The 22,832-nt window shown below is 50.5% G+C and overlaps 1 protein-coding gene and 1 long non-coding RNA gene across 3 annotated transcripts in view; one reads left to right on the forward strand and one right to left on the reverse strand.

Annotated features, from left to right (window-relative positions):
* Positions 1 to 22,832, forward strand: part of ANTXR2 (ANTXR cell adhesion molecule 2) — a 73,726-nt gene that overhangs the window by 33,789 nt on the left and 17,105 nt on the right. For both annotated transcript variants that reach the window (XM_014892052.2, XM_088164379.1), the window contains exons 11-16: positions 2,975 to 3,053; positions 5,278 to 5,373; positions 9,753 to 9,794; positions 10,336 to 10,431; positions 13,327 to 13,494; positions 14,379 to 14,459. In XM_014892052.2, coding sequence (XP_014747538.2) covers positions 2,975 to 3,053; positions 5,278 to 5,373; positions 9,753 to 9,794; positions 10,336 to 10,431; positions 13,327 to 13,494; positions 14,379 to 14,459 — 562 coding nt within the window. The remainder of the gene's footprint in view (positions 1 to 2,974; positions 3,054 to 5,277; positions 5,374 to 9,752; positions 9,795 to 10,335; positions 10,432 to 13,326; positions 13,495 to 14,378; positions 14,460 to 22,832) is intronic.
* Positions 2,722 to 22,832, reverse strand: part of LOC148224118 (uncharacterized) — a 207,760-nt gene continuing 187,649 nt past the window's right edge. The window contains exons 5-9 of the long non-coding RNA XR_015803508.1: positions 10,334 to 10,503; positions 8,969 to 9,119; positions 6,480 to 6,627; positions 5,088 to 6,179; positions 2,722 to 3,836 (exon numbers count right to left, since the gene is read on the reverse strand). This is a non-coding gene — a long non-coding RNA (uncharacterized LOC148224118). The remainder of the gene's footprint in view (positions 3,837 to 5,087; positions 6,180 to 6,479; positions 6,628 to 8,968; positions 9,120 to 10,333; positions 10,504 to 22,832) is intronic.

The raw sequence follows: 22,832 nt of genomic DNA on the forward strand, positions 1-22,832 counted from the left end.
CCCTCTGCTGTCACAATAAACCAGCAGTGGGAACGATGGAAGGAATTGCTACTTGTTCGGTCTCCTCAAGTCACATTTTTGGGTAAATTGTGTATTAGGATGGGCAGTGGGCCGGGACTGACACAGCGTCAAGTTGCAAGAATCTTGTGGTTACCTTTGGTCAGAAATCAGAACATTTTTAAAAAGCTCTTTTCAGACTTCAGTTTTCCAGGATTGGTTCCCATTCAAGAAGTGATATTGCACAGACCAAGGATAGGAAAATCCCTTGCACACGGAGGAAGGCCTGTGAACTGTAACTGCAGGGCACTTTTCCCTAGTGCGGTGAAAGGGGATTGAAGTGCAGACCGGAAGGTGCACAGAGGCTGCAGCCCAGGCAGAGCAGCGGGGTTTGTGCTGCACCGCCCTGTACGTACTCGTGCTCCCGTGCCAGCTCTCTGATCCCACCTCGCTCAGGTACGGTGTCACAAGGGAGCAGAGGATGGGAACGAGCATCCTGGCTCCAAGCCCTGCAAAGCTACTGTCTGTGGTGTGGGCACTGTTGGGCTTTGGAGGAGGCGTGAGCAGGGCTCTGCTGCCTTTCCCTGCAGCCTGGCCCTGCAGCCCTGTGTGCCAGCTGCACGGAGAGGAGCTGCTCACCTCTGCGTGTTCCTGCTGCCAGGCTGCAGGATGTGCTGTGGGATGGCAACAACACTGCCTGGCTCTTGAGGGGACAGGCCGCTCTGTGGCAGCCTTGCAGAGATCAGCCCTCAGCTGAGATCTGTGCTGGTATGGAATTAGTACAGCCTCACCCTCACTGTGAACCAGGGCTGTGCCCAAGGGCTGCCTGGCTGCAGGCACTGCAATGTTCTCTTGACCTGGCTGTTCTGAGTTCCACGGGAGGGACTCGGCCCTCGCACAACACTGACAATCACCAGTGAGAAATGTAGGGGCCTGAGAAATGGCATCAGTGCTGCTTGTCATTTTCATCTCAGAGTATGTTCCCTTGTGGCAGAGTGCTAAGCTAAAAGCACACACACTTGGCTGGTTGCTGGTAAACACCAGGGTGTGTTTGTGTCTGTGTCCGTCTCTGAGCTGTGTGTGAAGGAGTAGGAGAAGCAGGACACCTCCCTCTGGGATTCCCAGTTTCAGGGGCAGTGTTTGTATAAAGCACAAGTACCCACAGCCCAGCAAACAGGTGGCTGCTCAAGAAATGAGAGAACATATTCGGTGTCCCCTAGAGCCATGGCAGTCTCAGGGACGAAGTGCTTTTGTGTGTTGACAGGTTCATCCTTTTGAAGATGAGGTAATTATCTGAGTGAGTTCACTCTGTGGATGGCAGAAGTGAGCGGGTATGCTCAGCTCCAGTGACATCTCCAGCGGCTCATGCCTGCAGCGGTGTATCAGGCTGCGAGTGGGTAGGGCAGGGCTGCCCTCCCGCAGTGTGTCAGTGCTGGAGCTGATTGCTCAGTGAGCTGCTCCCTGGGATCCATCAGTGTGCCTGCAGTGGGAGCATGGGGTGGCACACCTGTGGGCTCAGGGTGGCACATGACATCGCATGGCAACACATGGCACTGGGATTGGCACTGCAGTCCCAGCTAGTACCTATTATAACTAGGAACAGTTACTGTCATGCAACCAGTCCGGTGTACAGTGGGCTCCAGTCCACTGGGAAATATTTTTGTTTTACAGAATGTTTCATACAACCCAGGCAGCTCAAGGACGTGTCAAGGTCCCCAGGATGCCAGGGAATGATCCTTTCCTTTAGCGTGCCTTACGTGTTTTAGCCAGGTGTGTTTTGTGCCCGTTTTGCTCCGTTTGCTAGCAAAGACCATCTACCAAAGCAGCCTCGTTCCTCACTAGTGGCACTCCAGGCGGGACTCAGAAGGCTGCCAGGGCACACAGGGCTGGCAGGGCAGCTGCAGGAGTGTGCCAGCAGCTCAGCCTGGGGGGTCCTCCTCTCCCCAAGGGGAGGCAGGAAACCCTCCCGCCCTGCAGTTCCAGGAGTGTTTGGCCTAACCTGAGAAGAATCCTCATGCTGGAATTTCACCCAGCATTCCCCATTACAATGCTGAAACAAGTAATTTGAAGTAAAAATAATAAAAAGCACCACATCTTAAGAAAAGTAATCGTTGACCAAAGTTTCACTGTGGTTTGATTTATTGCTCTGCAAGGGAATCAAATAGTTTTGTTTTTTTTATTGGTTCTGATTCACTTATTTCAGTGAATTCCAGTTAGAAGGAAATTAGAGTTATTCTTTCTGTTGGATCAATTATTCAGAATGAAGATAATTTAAAAATTAGTTTAGTGGAAGCAACTCACTTCATTTTTGCTAAAAGTGAAGAAGAAATTAGCCAAATTAGCTAAAATAGCTTTGAACTCCATATTGACTACAGTGTTTGTGCCAGAATAAAAACTCATGACATGTAAGAACGGTGTAAATGATTAATGATTTTAGTTCATGGATATCTACATTTTTATTTAATTACATCTATGCATAACATAAACTGTCTGAATCCTGGGAATCCAAGCCAGAGAAGCTGAGGAGTCTTCTTCTGTTTAACATCCACCATGTGTTGTTTTCTTGTAGGGTTAATTTGTAAAATGTAAACCACATACCATTTGTATGCAGTGTTCAGGGCTATTTATAGCAAGTCCTGACCATTTATAATTATCCGACATCTTTACCCATAATGTCTGCATGTGACTAAGGAGATGCTTATGGAACAGACAAAACAAGGCTACTTTTACAGTCGAACTTCAGTTTATTTTGTGTAAAACTTTTGGGAGTATTTTCTGCTCTGTGGAGTGGGGAAGGGGTATTCTCTACTTGGACAGCTCTTTGTCAAGAAGACCCAACTTATTCCCAAATACGAATAAGCACAGGCCTCCCTTTCTCCTGAGGAGAAAGTACTGCAGGTAAAGTGCCTGTGGAGCAGGTGTGAGCCTTTCTCAGCTGTTCCATGGCTGCTCATGTTTCTTCTTTGTCTCTTGACAGAACCCTGGAGGTTTTGGTGAGTTTGAATGAAGGCCAGTCTTTCATGTCCAGCTCGTTAACCATCACTGCTTCGGAGTGTGTAAGTGAAGGACTTCCGTAACTCCTTGTGAAATGCCCACACCTCGCTCCTCTTTGGGCTTTGCATTGCAAAACCTCAGAGAACCTCTGCTTCCACTTTCCTGTGCCAAGCTGTGTCTTTCCAAGTACTGGGAGGCTTCCCTGCCCTCAGAGCCCTCCTCACTGTAGATGCCACGTCATGAGGGCTAGGGGTGACGGTCACCCAGGGTCCCATTGTGGCATGGCTCTCCCCTGGGTAGGACTGAGGGAACGCATGGGCACAAGCTCAGCCCTTCAGCCTGGGTGTGGAGCGAGCTTACAGTCCTGCAGGGCTACTAATGCTCTGTAACTCTGGGGCCTGAGTAAGGAGTGTAGGCTCTTAGCTCTTGTTCACCCAGGGAGACAGAGGCCAGAGTATCCCACTTACTCCTAGGAGTGAGGCAGTGTGAACATTCTGCTAAGTGTGAGCACAGGTTAAAGAAGAGATAAAAGCTGCTTCTGGGAGAAACCACACACTTGTGCAGCCAGTGACTGCTCTAACTTAACACATGTATTTTCTACTCTCACATGTTTGCTCTCCTTTGATTCCTTTTGTATTCCACAGGACAGCTGGAATTCGTGGAGGGAGACACAAGCCCACGGTGTGCAGCACGTGCTGTGCGTGTGGGCCTTTAAATGTGTCTTACCTCAAGTGTGACTTGAGAGCAGCTTTTCCATTGGGCGTGGAGCACGGAGAGAACAGAATCTCTTCTGCCCATCACCACACATTGCTGCCGACAAGATTTCTTTGTGCATAGATCAGTAACTGAAAAGAGAAAAAATGACACTTTTAATCTATTCATTTAAAACCTCGCCATTGGTGGAGCTGTAGGGATCAGAGATCCTCTGCAGGCCTGCAGTTTGAGGAGGGGAAGCCTGGCTGAGCTGGGAGCCAAAGGAACACACAGAGCACAAAGCACAGTCCTCTGTTCCAGGGCCTCTGTCAGTCAGCAGCATGCCAGCCGTACACCCAAGCAGGGTGGCTGAGGGCTGTGCAGCACAGGAGCTGCTGCAGCCCAGCTGCAGCCTGCCTGTACCTCAGCCCTCGCAGGGAAGGCAGCACATGGTGTCCCTGTGAGAGCTGCCAGGAGTGCACAGAGAGGGAACAGAAAAGCCTCGATGACAAAAAGCATCTCAGAGCGAGGTGCTGGGCAAGGCCTTCCTTCCCACTGTGCTGCATGGCAGCTCTGCTGCTTTGTGCTCACAGCCTGCCCTGGCAGGAAGCAGAGCTACAGATGTGCCCAGCAGCAGGAAGAGCTGCTCAGCAGCCTTTTTTGTCTCTTTCTGGTTTCTACTCTTGGCCTGTGCTGCAGCAAAGGCGGCTCCACACAAGAACTGCTGTTTCCATAGTAGCAGATGGGCAACTCAAGAAATGGGTCACTGCTAGAACTGCTCACTAATTCTGGGAGCTGAGCAGCTGATGGCTGACTGGGAGATGAGTTACAAGTTAGAGCTTCCTAACAAACACACGTTACTGCAGTGAAAACAAACAAAAATACACGGCATTAGGCACCCAGGCACCCACTGTACCTGTGCGCCTCTCTGCCCCTGGGATATGGCTCTGTTCCACCTCCACGTGCAGTGGAGCACCCCTGGGTCAGGACAGCTCACGCAGTTTCCCTGCGTCTCTCCTTTCCTTTTTTCTCAGATGAAGTCTGAATAGATTTTCTTTTCCTACGGATTCTATTGTGTTTCTGTCAGCGTTGTTCTAAAAGCCTCAAGTGTAGGAATACAGACACCCCCAGGAGGTAGGTGGGAGGTGTGGGAGGTAAGGGAGGTGGGCTGCTCAGTTCTGCAATACAGTGTTGCTGGAAGCAGGAACACCCCCTCCTTCAGTTTGAGGTTCCCACAGCATGGCTGCAGGGAGTCAGTGTGCCACAGTCTGTGCAGGAGTGTGGGTGACCAGCATCAGAGCCTCACAGGTGTACTGTTCAGAGAGACACCTTAAACTCTCCCAGCATGCTCCCCAGTCCGTGTGTGAGACCCGTGTCCTCATGGAGGTAAAGGCACCTCTTACCCACAGGCTGTGTCTGGTGGCTCATTCCTTAGCAGGCAATGGACTCTCTATTTTCCTCAAGCTGGGCCTCGTTCTGATCTCAAGGCTATCAGTTTTCCATGAGAAGGAAGCCCCTGGGCTGAGCAGAGCTAACGCTGCCGTTTGGGGTGAGTGTGAGGCAGCACTGACGCTGTCCCTGCTGTCTCCGCAGTCCAGCGGCGTGGCAGCGCTCATCGCCGTCCTCGTGCTCTTGCTGCTGGTGGCACTCGGCCTGCTCTGGTGGTTCTGGCCCCTCTGCTGCAAAGTGGTGAGTACAGACCGTGGGGAACAGCCCCTGCACCCTGACCCATGGGTGGGAAACACAGATCCTGCAGGAAACCGGTTCTGTGAAGGGGAGGCAGCTCTAGCGGAGCTTGTGACAGGCAGGAAAGGGCTGGGGAGAGCAGCTCCAGCACTGGGGCTCCACTGGGCATGGCCCCACCTGTCTGAGATGCACACACAGCAACCAGCACCAGCACGGTGCTGTTACTGGGAATGGGGTGGCCTTATAATGGTGTGCAGCTGTTACCCTGAAATCAAGGACCACTTTAAAACTGCTCTCAGTAAAATTGGTATTTGTAGTCCATTATGGGCTCTCAGGTTGGAAATCCCTATTTTTTTTCATAATCCCTGCACACATCCATCTCTTTATCTGAGTGCACTTTATCCTCACCCCCGCAGCAGCAGTGGTCACTTGCCTCCTGCCATTCCTTTCTGGAGGAGCAGGGAAGTTTATTATTCATCCAGCTCAAAGACAGCAGGGAGGACTTGTGAAATGGAGACTGCTTCCCTGGTCTGGGTTCCTGTTCTTGTCTGGGGCTTGTGGAATGTGGGGCAGAGAGGAACTGCCCTTCTCACCTGACCATGCTGCAGCCCTTGTGACCCGTGGCCCCCATCAAGCTCCTGGCTGTCCAAGGGCAGGAGATCTCAGCCCCCATCTGCACTCTCACAGTCTGAGGTTCCTGAGGTGAGAACAAAAAGCCTCGCTTGTTCTCATGCTCCATAGCACAGGCCCTTCAGAAATCGAGGGAGCTTCCTGTTATACCTCCACTTTATGTTATATGGTGAGCCTTCCTGTGGAAAAGGAACAGTAGAAATCAGTAAGAAGTGAGTTCCTCGTTTTCTCATTTTAAAAAACCTAACCTTGATTCATAAACCAGCTTCCTAAGTTTAAACACTCTACATGAAGCAGTCCAGTGGATAGTTCTATAGTATCAATTTCCAGCCTTATAAAACCATAATTCTTCAAGAGTTTGTGCCCTCTGTTTCCTCCTACCTCCTGTGGATACTATTTGTTACTTCAACAGAAAAGGTAATCTTAGGCCTCTATGCTACAGCACTGCTGAGTTCCAAGCCCACACGCTGTGAACCTACTGCGCAATACCGATCCTTCTGGTTTTGCCGACTGCTCCTCGTGCTGTGCCTCAGTTCCTGCCGTTCTCTCCTGCACATGAGGCTTGGACATGCATCACCTGGAAGGGCCACTTGTGGCTTAGTAGTCCTGGGCTTCAGGGCAGCATCCCTGAGGAGAGAAGGCACCATTAGGGCCAGGCAGGACCAGGCTCTGCTTCCCTGGCAGAGCACAGCGCCTGGCTTCCTGGAACAAACAGCAGAAGCACAGGAGTCACGTTCAGGATAAAGGAGTTTCAGGGTGTTGGGGGCAGAACAAGTGTGTGCAGCCAGGCAGGTGTGTTACCCCACCCATCCTGGCTGGGGCTCGGTCTCACAGCATTCCATGGTGTGAGTCCCATGCACACTCAGAGGGTGGGGCAGGGGACTCCTCTTCCTTTTCCTTCCCTGTCCCTCACTTTCAAGGGTCTCACTGTGACTGTCACTCGTCCCTCACTGTGGAACACAGGATTGCAGCAAGCTGGCTGTAGGCTCTGTGCTGACATCTCCTAATGCCCACATCATGGAGAGGCAGAGAAGTGTTAATGAGTGGATCAGAGACGTTGCTGCCTCAAACACCAACCTCTTTTTTTTAATGATTTCTTTACCTAAATCAGCTTTACTCCAAACTCAAACCTTCATTCTTTACAACTCACTAAATGAGATGGAGTTTTGCCCAGAGAGGCTGATGATAAAACCAAACAAACTGAGGAAGCAGCACATCTCTCCATGAGGATGATAAGGCAGCAGCATTATTCAGAGGCTTTGTCATTCAAACAATCTGAATCCAGCTCAGAAAAAGTTAATTTACAATGCTCTGGCCTTCCACTGTGCAGTTCTGTGTGCAACTCCATACAGAGCTGCACATGTGCCTTGGATTTCTCCTTTTCATAAACAGTTTTCTACTGATTTCACTTGGAATATCACACGACTGAAAAGAATCCTTGTGTGTGCACGTGTGATTCGAGTGCGTGAGTGTGAGAGCCTGCGGAAGCATAAGGATGCAGGCATTGACATTCCAGTGCTGTCAGCAGGGTGAGGAGCTGCTACTCAAAGCAGATTATTTTCTCATACCACTGTCACTTCTAAAACAAGTTTCGTTTTCTGAAGCCATTAGAAATAACAGCTAATTAATGGATTGCTTGGCTTTAAACTGAATTGCCCCTCAAACTTCAGGGAGTTCAGGAGCTAGCACAGGATTAGATCTTCCACTTGAGGAGATGAGCAAAAGCTGCCATTGACTATTGCCTTAGGAAGCTACAGTGAGCTCAAACAAGTCAGGTTTCCCTTGATCGTCCAGGGGGGGAACTGCGATTCCTACGTCCCCAGTGGGCACAGGGCCCACAGGAATTCCATCCCCCCTCATTGCAGAGAGGTTTGCTGAGCAAAGCTGCCTGTGCTGATGGATGGGAGGTTTCAGAGTGGCACAGCTGCAGAAGGGGAAGGGCAGTGCCATTTCGTATGGATACATACAGATCTACGCAGGAGGATCTTCTCCTGTACAGTTTGCAGGCCTGACAGAGAAAAAGAGACTGTTTTGGGATGATGGTTAGGGACGGGTGAAATGGAAATAAGGACAGAAATGAAATAAGATGGCCCCTTATTGAGTGAAGGTGCTGCTTTACTGTTTCCAGTCTCCTAACTGCTTTCAGCGAGAAGAAAGTATCTCCAGGCTTTGGCAAATCCTACATGCAAGTATCTCCCAGGATCTGTCTCACAATCCCTCTGTGTTGCTGTTTCATGTAAAGTTAGGGTAATGGTTCCAGTGTGGCTCTCAAGAATGTTTCACTCATTAAATAATTACTTTCTGTTAAGTATGCTGCAAACTCCTGATGGCTGGGAAGTGGAAGTGTTCAGAACTATTTAAAGAAAAGTAATGTCTGGCGTGGTTTTGCAACATCCTAACAGCAAAGGGATGTCTGGTTAAAATCCACAGGTCACTTTCCAATCCACCCAAAGCACTCTGAGCTTGACAAATGAGCCATTCCGTATCTTAAACCTGAAGGGCTGTGGAAAACTGGTACCAGGGGTGCCACAAGTTATTTCTCCTATTGGGCAGAATTCCTTTATGCACTGCTTAAAGTCCACAGCCTGTTTAGGCAGCCAGTAGTAACTATCTGGGTGGCACTGAGAACTGAAATGCAAATCAAGATGGAAAACTGTATTTCTCAAGAAAATATGTTTATTTCATATATTATGCTGACTGTCTCTACAGTGACATTGTGCATAGGCAGTGTTCACTGAAAGTACTAGAATGAAATAGCACAGAGTGAATGAAATAAGGCATATTTCAATTAAGTTACTTAAAACCCATATTAGATTGAGGTGTTTGTCAGTATGGACAATTTTGGATATGTCTGTGTAATATCAAAGCTTAGCAAGAACAGACGCCTTGATATTCATGGTGTACTTTTTAGTCATTTCCAGGCAATATCCAAGCCCAAAACATGGCCCAATGTCCCCGAAGAACTCACCTGCTTTTCTCATGGAAGAATGGCCGTGCATTCAGTTTTCAGCCGAGTCAGTGAGGAGGGTCCCTCGCCTGCCTCTCCCCTGCTGGGACTGCCAGTGCTGGGCATTCTCTGAGCTTTATGGTGTGGATGTGACAGAGGGAAAGGGAAGAGACTGTAGGGAGAGATTTAAATAGAGGTGTAAGAAATGCTCCCGGGAGGGGGCCTCGCCCAGAGCAGTGTCAGAAGTGTGGGAGTGTGACTGCAGTGCAGGCACTGCACAGTCATGGAGCTGGGAGGTGGGAAATGGGAGGGCTGCAGAAGCGGCCGGGACATGCAGAGGTGAAGCGTGAGCTGCCAGCAGGCATTTCACACTTGTCACTGGGCCAGAGACTCGCCAGCAGCACGGCAGCAGCAGCAGCAGCAGCAGCTGCTCAGCTCACGGCTGTGCAGGACCTCACACAGGCCTCAGACGCGTTTCCTCCGCGATTGCTGCTGGACTCTGGGAGGGTCTGGGCACTGGCTGTTCTCCGAGCGGCTGGGGCTCATCCGGCCAGGAGGCGCGGTGGCAGACACGTCTGCCCAGAGTGTCTACAGGCAGGGATGGCAGTTCTGGCAGACACGTGGTGGTCATTTCCAGAAGGCCTCGCTGATGGATGCTCAAGGGAGCAGGCAGCACAGGCTGCCAGCTCGCTGCTGGTCATGGGTGGGGGGCTCAGGTGCAAACAAGGTCACTCTTACTGGGAGCTGTTGCCTTTGGCTGCTGCCAGTGCAGCACCTTATTGTCTCCTATGTTTGACTCTTTCAGGTCATCAAGGATCCCCCTCCACCTCCGTCAGCCCCAAAAGAGGTATGGTCTGATGGTGCTCATGGTACCACACTGCTCACATGAAGTGCTCCTGTACGTGCCTGCACGCTGCGTGTCCTGCTCCTTGTCCCAGTGCTGTCAGAGAAAGGACTGGCCCAGGGGCGGTCGCTGCAGTGCAGAACAGGGCTGCCAAAGAGAACAGATCTCTGCTCTGTCTCAGCTCACTGTGGCCTGAATTAAACCCAGGTCCACAGAATCACTTAGGGCCTTTTATTCCAAGATAAGATTTGTTTTTCACATTCTGCACTGAAAGCAGAAAGCTTGAATAGCCCTTGTCCAACATCTAAAGATTCATGTAGGACTTAGGCAGCAATTTCCCCAGCTCTGTCATTCGAGACAAGGGAATTCCTCTCCCTCTTACAGGCAGTAATGCTCTGGAGGCTCTGCTGTCCTCAGTGTTTGCACCCCTTTCGCAACCAACAGGCAGTAATGCTCTGGGAACTCCAGTGAAATACACGGAAAAGACATTCAGTATGTGTGTAAGTATCTTTTAAAAGTAAATAGCATTTGAATGTACTTACAGGAAGAAGAACAGGAGCCCTTGCCTTCCAAGAAGTGGCCCACAGTGGATGCTTCCTACTACGGTGGACGAGGAGTTGGGGGAATTAAAAGGATGGAGGTTGGTATGATTTGGAGATGGCAGTTCCCTCAAGCATGAGCTCTCCCAGGCTGCGAGTGTGGAAACAAAGACCTGAAAGTGCACGGAAAATACAAGGCCATAATGTGTGCTTGTCTTCCCATTGGCATAAGCCTTGGAAAATTTGTTACCATATCGAACAATTCTGACCTTGCCTCTGAAAGAACAGCTTTCAGTAGTTCCATTTGACTGGGACTTTAAATAGCTGCCTCAAGACATGCTCTTTCCATCAAGCTAATGAGAAAGAGAGAGTGAGAGCCTTTTCTGCGTGTTTTGGAAGGAATTACAGTGAAACATAAGTCCCCCAAGTGTGGGCCAGCCAAATGCGCTGACAATGGTGACGCTGAGGAGAGGCTTGATCCCAGAGGGACTCACAGCAACAACAGAGCCTGTCTTTGAAGAGACATGATAGCATCATGTTAATTAAAACAGAATGAAGAATGTGCATCCTTATGGGCACATCCTTATGGCAGGTTCTGTAGTGAAGTGAGCCTATATGGAACATGCAAAGCAGTTCCTAACTGCAGTCCAGGAAGCTGTCTCTGTCTGAAACACCCACCTAGGCCTTGCTGAGGTATCTTGATGAAGCTTTAAAGGTATTGGCCTAATCAGCTTTGCTCGAGTACTTTTTAAATGCAGCAACAGAACACGCAGGTTTGAAAGCTGTGTCTCTTATATGCATTTTCTTCAGCAGTTCAGAATTGCTAATTTAGAGGAGCTTCAGATTTCACAAAAAGCAAACATTTTGTGCAGTGTTTTTCAAAGGCAAACTAAGAAATGCTTTCCAACATCAAGAATCACAAGCTTGGATTTGAGGGAAACTATGATAGCCTCCAGGAGGGGCTCCCAAATGGGATCCTGCACAACGGAGCAGAAACCTCAGGAACACAACTGACATCAGGACCACAAAGAGAGACATGTTCAGCCCATGGCAAAAATGCAAACGAGGGTAGAAACTGATGATTAGGTTAGAAAACCTTTTCATCTGTGATAGAAATTTTGTGCCTGGACTAAGGGCTAAAGATGTAAACCAACTGAAATTCCTGCCAGCGTAATCATGGGCCCTCGAAAAAAGGCCCCCTTCTGTGGGGCTGTGGCTCTGTCCTTCCCACAGCAGTGACAGGTCTGGCTGTGCACTGCCGGTCAGTGCCTCCAGGTTTGACTGCAGAGCTTCACCTCTGCCCTGCTGTGTCTGGGCTGGGGCTGGGAAGACGGGCTTGGGCTGTTGGGAGAGCAGGACAGGCCTCACAGCTCTCCCTGGCTCAGAAGAGCATGCTGCTCCTTTGGGGAGTTGGGGGCAGAAGTGAGAGAAAACACCCCAAGAGAGGTTGTTCCTTATCTGGCACTTAAAGGTGGTTTCTGTGCTGTGGCCAGTGACAAACTTGCTGGCCCAGTCATGACATTTCTTCCATGTTTGCAGTCCACGTGGCAGTGGAGTCATCTGGTTTTTATTGCCTCTCTAGCCTCTTCTCTTCTGCCATTCCTCTGGCAGCTTGATTCTTCTGCCAGCTTCCCGGTCTGGGGAAGGGACTGAACCAGCACCCGTGCACTTCCCACTCCTGTGCTGGGCCAGGTACTCATCCACTCCTGCCTTCCCCACCAGCTCCACCCCTCTGGGACAGTCCCAGACAGCTTGGGCAGTGCTGCTTGCTCTCCTAGCTCTGTGTTTTGGCATTGCTGGGAAGTTTTGTGATGTCACTGCCAGACCCCACCTGTTACAGTTAATTCATTTTTATGTCAGAATTGGGTGGTCAGACTCCACCACTTCTGGTTTCTTCTGGGTGAAATGGCTGCTGTCTGAAGGAGCAGGTGATTTTTTCAGTGAGAGATTCACTATCCAATGGTTTTAGCAGTGTTTGAAATACATTTTAGCAGTCATGACAACTCCTGTAAAAGAACCATTGATCACAGCAGAAGACACAGGTGTACAGGGGCCTCCTGGCAGGCCACATCACGGCAAGTAGCATTATTATGGCAAGTCGTGCTGAAATGATCCAGGCCACTTTCACTAAGGACTCTCTCAAACTCCAGCCACGGCTTTTAGCTGTTCCTTTTCATATGAGAAGGGTCAGGCTTGTTTCTGTGTGCCGCATACCAAACACCCCTGCTGAGATTGCTACATGGTGCTTCCAGTTATAAGGTGAAATAGGAATCCTGCAGCAAGGTGAATCATCCCTCTTAGCAGGAAGGTTTTTCCATGTATTTTATGTCCAAAGCACAAGGAATATAGTCTGCATGGAAGTGGGAATATGTGTCTGCATCCCCAGTAGTGATAACCCAGGGTTCCTTCCCTTTCAGCTCTGTATGTATTTTATACACTTGGAGCAGTGATTAACGTACACACTGCTACATGTTCTACTGCATGTTCTACATGCACTTAGGCAGGTTAGACTGCTTCACCTACACTTCTCCGGTGTGTATCTTCCTGCAGGACAACATGGAAACATGAGCAGCTTCAAGGAGCTCCTGCTCAAACCTGCCCAAGCATCACATTAAATCTACACTGGGGTTCTTGAAAACTCTCTGGGCTAGGAGACCTGGGTTCAGAAATCTTGGTTTTCACGGGTGCTAGACTAAGGTCTGGTATTTTAGGATAAATAAGAAATGGAAATTATATTTTTGTATCATTACTTGGAGAAGATTTCACAGACCCCCTGCCTCCTGTACAGCCCATGTGAAGCAAGATAGGATTTTCTTTCACTGTTGAGACTTAATTACAGACATTTACCTAAGACCGTTGTTACCATTATGAAGAGGTAGTTATCGCCTCAGCACCTCCTCCCTTGTTTATCCAGCACCTCTTGAGATTTATCCTGTTATTTGCAGCAGTTTCCCTGCCCTGAGGTGCACTCACACCTGAACTCTGCCTTTCCTCAGGTGCGCTGGGGTGACAAAGGCTCCACAGAAGAAGGGGCCAGGTTAGAAAAAGCAAAGAATGCTGTGGTGAAACTCCCAGAAGAACCAGAAGAACCTTTTCACCCTAAACCACCCAAACGGAAGCCTACCTCACCAGCCATGCAGCAGAAGTGGTACACGCCAATCAAGGTATCTGTTGAGTCTTGGGTAGGATTTGTTACTGAGGGCTGGATTCCGTGTGCCTTATGCAGGCTGTGCTGTGTGTTACTTTCCAAGTGTTCCCATTCAAGTGTAATGTGCTATTCTCGAAGGGAACACCTACTCAGCAGGGATGGCAGGAGCAGTTTGTAGCCCTAAATGCAATACTTGATCATTACTGCCACGTGCTGTTTGCCTCCCCCCTTAAAAAGGGACATATTGTACAGTGAGAGCATTAAAATCTATGGGGGCTTTGTTGGCTTAGTAGAGCTAATTAGACCCAAAACTGCACAGTTTGTAGCTGCTACACTAAGTTTTAAACACACATTGTCATGACAAACCAAGAAAAGCAAAACATTATATAAAACAATGTAAAGCAAGAAGTCTGACAAAAAGCAAATTGTTCTACCTGACTCATAAGAATGGTGCTCTGAGTCACCTGCAGACAGAGCACAAGCACTGCTCACGAGGGGAGTGGAGGGTAGTAGGTATTAAGAGCAGAAAACACACAGCTGTAGCTGGGACTCTGCATACCTCTGTCTTGCCAAGTGCCTGTGAGTCCTTTGTGACCCTCAGAAAGCCCTGAAGCCGTGATGTGCAGACACATAGGAAAGACAAGGTCTGGAACCATCTGTGCAGAGCGAGGTGCTCCTAACCCGCTCTTCTCCCCGGGCAGGTGAGTGCCCTCCCTGGTGCACTCCAGGTGGGCAGGAGCAGCACCACGGTGGTTGCAGGGGACGCAGAGCAGCCTTACCTCAGCTTGCCCGGTTCCAGGGAAGCAGTGCTCCGTTGTGGCACTCCAGGTGCCCCCGGGCAGCCCCCATGCAGGCAGGGTGTGCTGCTTCCCCCCGACTGAACCCGCTGTGTCCCCGCAGGGCCGGCTGGACGCGCTGTGGGCGCTGCTGCGGCGCCAGTACGACAGAGTCTCGCTCATGCGGCCGCAGCAAGGAGACCAGGTGGGTGTGGGTGCACGGCACGGGGTGGGGCACAGAGCCACTGGAGTGGCACGGCGGGAAGGGTGGCACACCGGAGTGGCACTGAAGGAAGGGTGGCACCCCAGAGTAATACGTTGTTTCGATTGTTTCTGTTGTTTCATCGGTTGAGCCGTGGGGGAGATGCCGGTCCGAGATAAAGACACGACACTCGTAGTTCACTGTAACAAGGCTTAAGCTTTCCTTTATTCTATATTTACTCTTGTGAGCACGCTTAAATAGGGTGCTCAATCTTTCCCGGGCTCACACAAGTGCTTGGTTACAATTTCTATCATTCACTTTCTCGACCAATGATACATGAGCTCTTAAGGTCCAATAGATGAGCTGGGATTTTCACCCAGGTACCTGCCTCTTTAACAGGCTGGCTGGGTGTCAAATTGCATCTTTTAGAAAAGCCGCAATATTCACCAGAGTGGTACTGAAGGGTGGCGCGGCGGGAAGGGTGACACACCCGAGTGTACGGCAGGATGGGTGACACAGCGGGCAGTCCGCGCAGCCAAAGGGGCCTGGCGCTGGCCTGTAGACGCAGCACCAACGCGGGGCTCCCGGAGGCAGAGGGAGGGGTGCTGGATGTGGCTGGCGTGTGCTCAGGTGGAGATCAGGACACAGCCTCGTGCAGGGTATAAACTCTGCCACAGGCACACCCATCGCTCTCAGAGCCAACTGTTTGTAAGAGCAGCGGCTGGCAGTAATGTCCATGCAAGCTGCCTCCTAGAACTTTGCACTTCCACACCAATGGCAGCTTGCACAGAACAAAAAGGTGAGGAAATGTGTTCCTCAGACAATCCTTTCTCCTGGAACATCGGTGGCCACTGAAAAAGGGGCCTCTCCCCCTCACGCTGCTTTGATGAGGACACAGAGCTGCTGTTTGCACCTCTGATAGAGAAACCAAATTAAGTGTTTTTGATTGCTGCTCCTCCGAAAGTATCACTTTGAATGTCAGCATTTATCTCCTGGGCCCACTCTGCTTCCTGTCTGTGGCGCTTAGGAAGAGCCAGGGGAGCAAATGTTTTCCTTTAAATAGGATGACAGCAGGTCACAGTCTCACGTACTACAGAGCACTGCTGTGCAGAACACTGTCTGTGCACCACACAACATGAAGACCACATAAAAGGATGAGACAGGGCTTAGGCAGAGGAAGTAGAGTGGGATGCAATGGGAATTTTGATTATTTTCCTGGGATGAAGTTTGGTGCTGTTCAAAAGGACGAAGAGGTGAGACTAAAGCAAGACAAGTGTTGGAAACACAGAATGGCCAAGTACCCTGCTGCAGGTGCAGAGCACAGCTGGATACAGCTGTTAGCATTGTTACCCTGGCAGGTTAGTCCCTGTTTGCATGAATGATACATGTGACATGGAGCAGCGATAACAACAGCAAATCTACACACAAAATACATGGCACAATACAGTTTAACAGGTAATGCAGTGTGCACAGGAACACAGAAGTGGTGCTTCGGGGATTTCTGCCCCTAAAGGCAGGGAGTTCCTGTAAAGATGGCCCTGGCACAGGCTTTGCTGAGCCATCCTGCAGTCAGACACCTGCCTTCCCTGTGCCTAACAGCAGCAACACTGGCCAGCACCTTGGCTTGTGAAAAACAGAGTGGTGGCTCAAGGGAAAAGGAGTGATGTTTGTGCCTAAAGGAATGGTGGGTCAAATGTGACTGTGTCACTGCAGAGTGCCATTTCAGTGCCATTTCTGCCTGCACAGTGTTTGCCGTCTTGGGGAAAAAATGGTGTCTTTTTCCTTGTTCCTGACACACTGGGTGGAGATGCCATGGTGCGCTCCTGGTGTGTGTCAGTGCACGTGTGTGCACGGGGAGACACGCACACACACACCCCCCTCCCCCCCCCAGAGCCGTGGAGTTGATCTGTTTCATCGTCTTTCTGTTAAAGAACTCGTCAGTTCCATTCGTAGAATTCGCTGCTGAATTGGAGTCCTTGATCAGGCAGTTGGAATTTAGGCACGAAGTATCAAAGCAGAGCGAGCAGTTGGTGCATCCCTGCGCTGTCCTGGCTGTGCCACGGCAGGCGGCGAGGGCCGTACCAGGAGGCTGCCGGGGGGCTGGAGCCCCGGGAGCCGCGGCCGCCGCAGGCGGGCAGTGCCCAGGTGTGGGCACACGGAGCAGGCTGCGGGCACAGCTGTGCGGCGGCCGCGGGGGCGCGGGGCAGGCCGGGGCACGGGGGGCCCGGGGGCTGCTACACTGAAGGTAGCACGGCTTGGACACAGCTGCTCCCCGGCTTGCCTCAGGCACAAATCCAGAGATGCAAGGCGGGCTGGCTGTGCTGGGGGCCGAGGACACGCAGCCACTTCAGAGACAGCTGCAGCCGCGGCAGCTGCGCCGAGCTCCCAGGGAGGGACAGGGACAGCAGGTATGGATCCAGGGCCCCACAAACAGCCTCCATTAAGCCACGAGCGCTTTTGAAGGGCTCCCATCAAACAGAGCAAGTCCGCAGCAGGAGATTTCGGCTGCAGAGCCATGTGGTGTTTGCTGTGCTAACAAGGTAACTTATAAATGATGCATTACCCTGTGTCTGTGCTCCTAGCTAGACTTCCTTCCTTTTTTTTTTTTTTTTTTTTTAATTAAAGGGGCAAAGAAGACTGAGCTGCAGCAGTCTGGGCTACTCTGATGAACCAGTTCAGTGTCTGAGGGTCTGCACTGAACTTCTTTTCCCAGGAGTCTGGGGCTTCCCAGGAACAGAGCCTGGCACAGAGGGGGAGCACCAGCCTCAGGGGCCTGGTTTTTCCTCTACATCCCCGTGTTTGTTTTTCAGCTCATAGTTTAGCACCAAGAGATGATCCTCAGCAGTTTGGACTCTTTGTCTGAGCTTGCTGCAATGTGATGGTGGCTGAGGCTCTGATCCTGTGTGCATTTATGCACACAAACGTTTTAAGGTCCACCAGCAGCCCATGGCACTTTGTAGTGAAGATTTTTGCCCTACCAGGATGGAAATAGAGTCGGTGGTAAAGAAAAGAAAGACTGTACTTCATTCTGGAAGAACCAGAAAAGAGGAGAACTGTAGAATGCTTCCAGGCTTTTACTTCCATGTACAAACCAGCCTTTTAAAAAGCAAGACACTTGTAGCTGTTTCTGATTTTAAGCTTGTTAGTACTGACCTGCTTTAAAGGTCTTTTCTAATAGTGGCTGCAGAGTTAACACAAATACCTGTTTAAACTGCTACTTTTGAGCATCTCTGCAGAATACAAAATTAAGACATTGTGCACGTGTAAGATGTGGATAGCAGTGCTCTCTCCAAAAGAAGCTCCTGGTCACTGGAGTCATGGGCTCGCCCTGGAACCTGGGCTGCTTTCAGGAGGGGTCTGGCTGGCTGCTTGGCAGGTGCCCATCCCTACTAGCGCAGCGCTCCTGACAGATGGATTTGCTGTCAGTCAGTGGAAGCGGGAGGGATCATCTTGCTGAAGAGAGGATGTTGTGCTGGTGTCAGGAGAAACAGGGATATTTTCCCAACTACGTAGGCAGCAGTTCTTGGCACTGCCTCCCTTGGTGCAGATGAGTCTGCTGCTCTCTTAAACAAGCCTTCGGGGCTCATCCCTCTGTGAGCATTGGTAGAGGGCAGGAAGAAACCAACCTGCCTGGCAGTTCCAAGGCCATACAGCACGGGATGACGGCCATGGAAAAAGGAACACCAGTGCAGGGGGCAGCACAGATGTGCCACAGCTGTCCCACAGCTTCCCTGGCAGCCCACGAGCAGTGCAGTCCCCAAGGCAAGGCAAAGGAAACCTTTCCATGGGCAAGGGCAGGGCAGGGGCTGGGAATCACTGAGTGTTGCACTGCGCAGGATTCCCAAACCACAAACACTTTTGTTTTCCTCATCCTCACACCACCTCTCTGATGCAGTAAGCTGCAGCACGGTGACGCAGCAGGCCTGCTCCCCTGCCCAGCCTGTTCCTCCCCTGTGAGCTGGTGGCGCAGGGCAGCTGTCCGAGCGGCTGGCCCGCGATGGGGATGGCCGCTGAGCTAATCTCCAGGCTTTGCACATGAAGGAGGCAGCAGATAACAGGATTAAAGTTTGCCGACCCGGGGTTTTCACAGCCCGAGACGCGGGTGGAGGGGGAGACAGAATGACTTATGTCATTAATCTTAATTGATTGCCAAGAGGTTTTTAATCTGGCTTATTAATTAGGAAGGTCCTTAACACACTGTCTACATATCAACATCAGATGCTCTTTTGGGACTTTGGGGACATATGGCCTATCTATATTTACATTCACACAATTTACACATACATACATCGCTGTATGGGAGCTGCTCGCACGGGTAACGCACACGGAGCGCCGAGGAAGTGTTTGTGTTCACACACTCTTCAGCAAAAGGGGATGGAAATGAAAAAACACCTTCCACAAACGTTATATTCCCACACGATGAACTCACATACCTCTGTTTATATCGATATGCATATTAATCCAGATCAATTTTATGTATCATTTATCTAGATTAGCGTTCAAATGGCATTCTTGGTTTGGCAGATTTAAGTGACAGGCCCCAGTGTTTCTCCACAGACCAGGCTGCATTTCCACTGCCATTCTGGAGGAGATCAGCAAAAATACTGGATATAACAGTCAGGTGATCCTGGAAATAAGTGACCGGAGCCAGAGAGGCTCTGAGATGGGAGGCGGTGACAGAATGAGGTGACCAGAACTAGGCTGGTTTCCCTGTCACTTCACTGGGCTCTGCTCCTCCAATCAACAGGAAAGGCATGTGAAAACACCTTGGAAAAGCTGTTTTTAGAAAATGAGTTTCTGTCTCACCTGGCAGGTGTAGTGTCACCTGCCGTAGCTGTGGCAGCCCGAGCTGGTTCACTCACCCAGGGCAAACTGTTATAAACCTGTGGTAAATTGCAGTCACTGGAGTTCAGAGGTTGCTCAGATGTGCCCACCCAGGCCCTGCCTCACCTGGGGCTCTAAACCTGCAAGCAGTTGGCAGTGTTAATTAACCCTTTCGAGCACAACATTATCCAAAAGAAGGCAGGGGGAGGGAGCTGTGTTCCCCTACAGCTCTTCAAAAGTTGGGAAGAACTACAGCACACATGCTGCTGGATGTGACTACTGCATGGGAGAGACAGACAGTGGGGAGGGAGAGAAGGAAAGTGATCCAAAATGACATTTACTGCCTCGGATCTTATTACTGTATTCCCATAATTCAAAATTACTTTTGGTCTGAAATTAGTTTTTGTATGTTTAAGTCCATTCTGAACTAGAGATCCATAAAGCGTTAACAGAACCCCCCAGAACACTTGAGCTGTTTGCATTTTAAACTGGCCAGGTGCTCCCCAGGCAGAACATTGCTGACCACTGACTGTGGGCTGGCTGTGTCACAGCCTCCTGCAATTTAAACACTGCCTCCAAGGAAGTGAATGCAATTCACAGCCATGTTTACTGCTGCTGCTCCCTGGGACAGGGGGTTTGTGGGTGCACACAGCTCTGTCCCCTCCCAGCCACTCCAATAAGAATTTTGTAACTTCTGCAGCTGGTGGGCAAATGCTGCATGAGATCAACCACTGTAGTTCACCTGGCCTCAGCTCCTGCCAGGCTCCACGCTGTGCTGGGCAGGTGCCAAGGAAGAGGAGCAGTGTCCCCAGCCTGCAGCCTCAGGACGGGTGACACATCTCTGAACACAACCTTGGGGACGGGGTGACAGCCTTCCTAGGACAGAGCTTCCCTGCTGTAGCTTCCTGGCTGCTCTGGGGCTCAGTACTGCTCCTTCCTAGGTAATGCTTGTTTCTCAGACACCTTTCTGGCTGCAGTTGTCTCCCACAGCCTTGCTCTGTCTTCTATTACTTAGTCCAGCAGGCCACACGTGGCAATGTAAAGCAGTTTGATCCAATGAAAAAGGAGTAGATTTTCTTGGAGTTCATTATCAGTTTTTGCAATGAAACAACAGAAATTCTTTACTGGTGTGAAAGACAAGTTCCCTTTCTGGATGCAAACCGTGCCTGTCTGAGCAGAGGGGAAATGAAGGTGCAAAGCACACAGGAGCTTTGTAGCACGTTTTATATCTTTCTGTACCAAAGTAGATGGATGACATTTTCTTTTACATTATAGTAAAACGTAGAACCTGCTAAAATCTGGGAAGGCTGTAAAATGATGAGCAGCATAAGCATATTATGATCCAAAAGAAAACTGATGCTTAGAGTTGAACATTCAGAGCAGCACTCAGGGGCTCAGAGGATGTCACTCCATTCTGGGAAGGAGGTCCCCAGCCCAGCTGAGCCCCCCCTGAGTTAAAGAATCCCCCAGAAACTCTGAGTAGTGCCACTGGGCCCCCCTGCTCACCCAGGAGAGACAGAAAGGCTGTGTGAGGGCACCCCCTCTTCCCAGGGCTGCCTCGCTGCCCTGTTCCCGGCTCTGTTTGCCCCCCTGGGAGCTGTGGGTGCCTCTCTTGAACCTGGAGTATATCCTGCAGCCCAGCCACAAGCAGTCACAGGCCATTTGCTGCCATGCCTTCACTAACACAACATCTCTAGACAAAGGCTCCCCAGTGAAGTGCTCAGGGAAGTGACGGGAATGCCCCTCCCATGCTGGAACAGCCATGGGTCCCCTCTGATGACACTGCTGGGCCCCAGCGGGTGGTTACAGATCATGGGGCCAATCAGCTCCATGATGATGGCAGTGCAGTGAAGTTCTGCCCTCTGATAACAGCAGTTACAACAAAAAGGAAAGGTGTTTGAAGGATTAGAATATAATGGAGATAACTTTTCCATTGTACCTAGGAATCTTGTGCATTAGAACTGTGGCAATTCTCTGAAAGAACTCTTCCTCTTTCCTTCAGTCTTTCCTATGCTGAATGTAATTATGGCCCTTTCCTTCCAAGCCAGCCACATGCCCAGCTGGCACTCTGTGAATGCTCCGAGGCACTCTCAGGGCATGTTTGATGTCAGTCTGTCCTGATTTATAAACCCATAAATGCTCTGCTTACAGAAAGGAGAGTAATACTAGGTTTTGGCTCGAAGAAGTAGGACTAATGCTGTGTGCTGTGTCCCCCCCGCAGCAGGGAGGACGTGCCTTCCCACTGGGCCGTGCCCATACATCCCTAAATGCAGTGTGTCCTCTGGGCAGAGCGGCAGGGCTCTCCCGACGGACAAGGGGAACTGAGGCGCGTGTGCAGAGATGATGTGAGCCTCAAGTAATGAAACAAACCCATGGCCAGGAGGGGGAAGAAGAGATGGCCCTGGTGAGCTTTGAGTACAGCTGGGAGCAGAGGATCACTGATCCAGGTAAAGGGGTTCACAGTGCATTTCTAAGGGATGAAGACAGGAGAGTTAAATAGTAAAAACAGTGACAAGGGCACTTGATGGCAAAGAAAAGCAACATAAAACAGGTTTTCTCCCATGAATACATTCTTATTTGTTGCCGAGCTTAAGGCGCAGAGATTTCTCCTCATATGCAGACAAAAGCCAAGCCAAGTCAGATCTTATGCCAGTCTAGAATGAGCTACACAAACCCACCTGCATTTATCAAGGACTGCACTGCTTATGTGGAAAGTTGTGGAACAAAGACTTCGTTCTTGAGATGGCTCTGAAGAGCAGTTTTATGAATAACTGCTTCACCCATTGTGTTCGGGATGAACCACGTGCCCTACCTGGCACATGGCACCACCTGTCAGCCAGGAGAAATACTGAAACTACTGATCCCCTGGTTTGTGCAGTGCGTGTAGGGACAGCCTTTGCTGTGCTTCTGTCAAAGGCTGCTGTCACTGCAGCTGGTCTGGAAAGGCCAGTTTGGTGCTAAGGAGATGGCTGGGAGGAGGGAGCAGGAAATGGTGCTCTGGGCTCGCTGCCACTCTGGGGTTAGGGTCTGTTCCCCACCTGTGACTCACGCTCTGAGCGCCCACAGAGCCCTCAGTGCCTGCAGCTGGGCACCTTCCCCAGCATCTGCCCCACTGGGTTCCCTGTTCCTGCAGCAGCCGCCTGCAGGAGCAGCAGATGTGCCTGCTCAGGAGAGGAGAGCAGAGCAGGCACACCAGGGTGACCCGAGCTGCTCACACCTGCGGTACAGCCATGCTGCCTGCTGCGAGAGGAAGGGCTGCGCTTCCTCTGGCACCAGGGCTACATACAGGTCTGTCTGTTCCCATGGTGTAACTTTGGTCACTGGCACCCCAGCTTCCTAAGGCTGATATTTTCACATGTGCTACTCAGATCTATTTCAAGGGTTCTTCCCATTGCAAGTCTGTGATGAGCATTAGAGCTTTAAAGCACTGCTTTGGGAAGCTATTATCAGAAGGTATTAATTATTGAACACTATACCTTCTGGAAAAGTTGCTTCATCGCTGGAAAGTGACCTTGCTAGAAAAGGCAGAGGGAAAGAGAGGCGTATGGTGCC

Source organism: Sturnus vulgaris, chromosome 4 (genome assembly GCF_052056855.1).
Source record: "Sturnus vulgaris isolate bStuVul1 chromosome 4, bStuVul1.hap1, whole genome shotgun sequence".
Taxonomy (NCBI): domain Eukaryota; kingdom Metazoa; phylum Chordata; class Aves; order Passeriformes; family Sturnidae; genus Sturnus; species Sturnus vulgaris.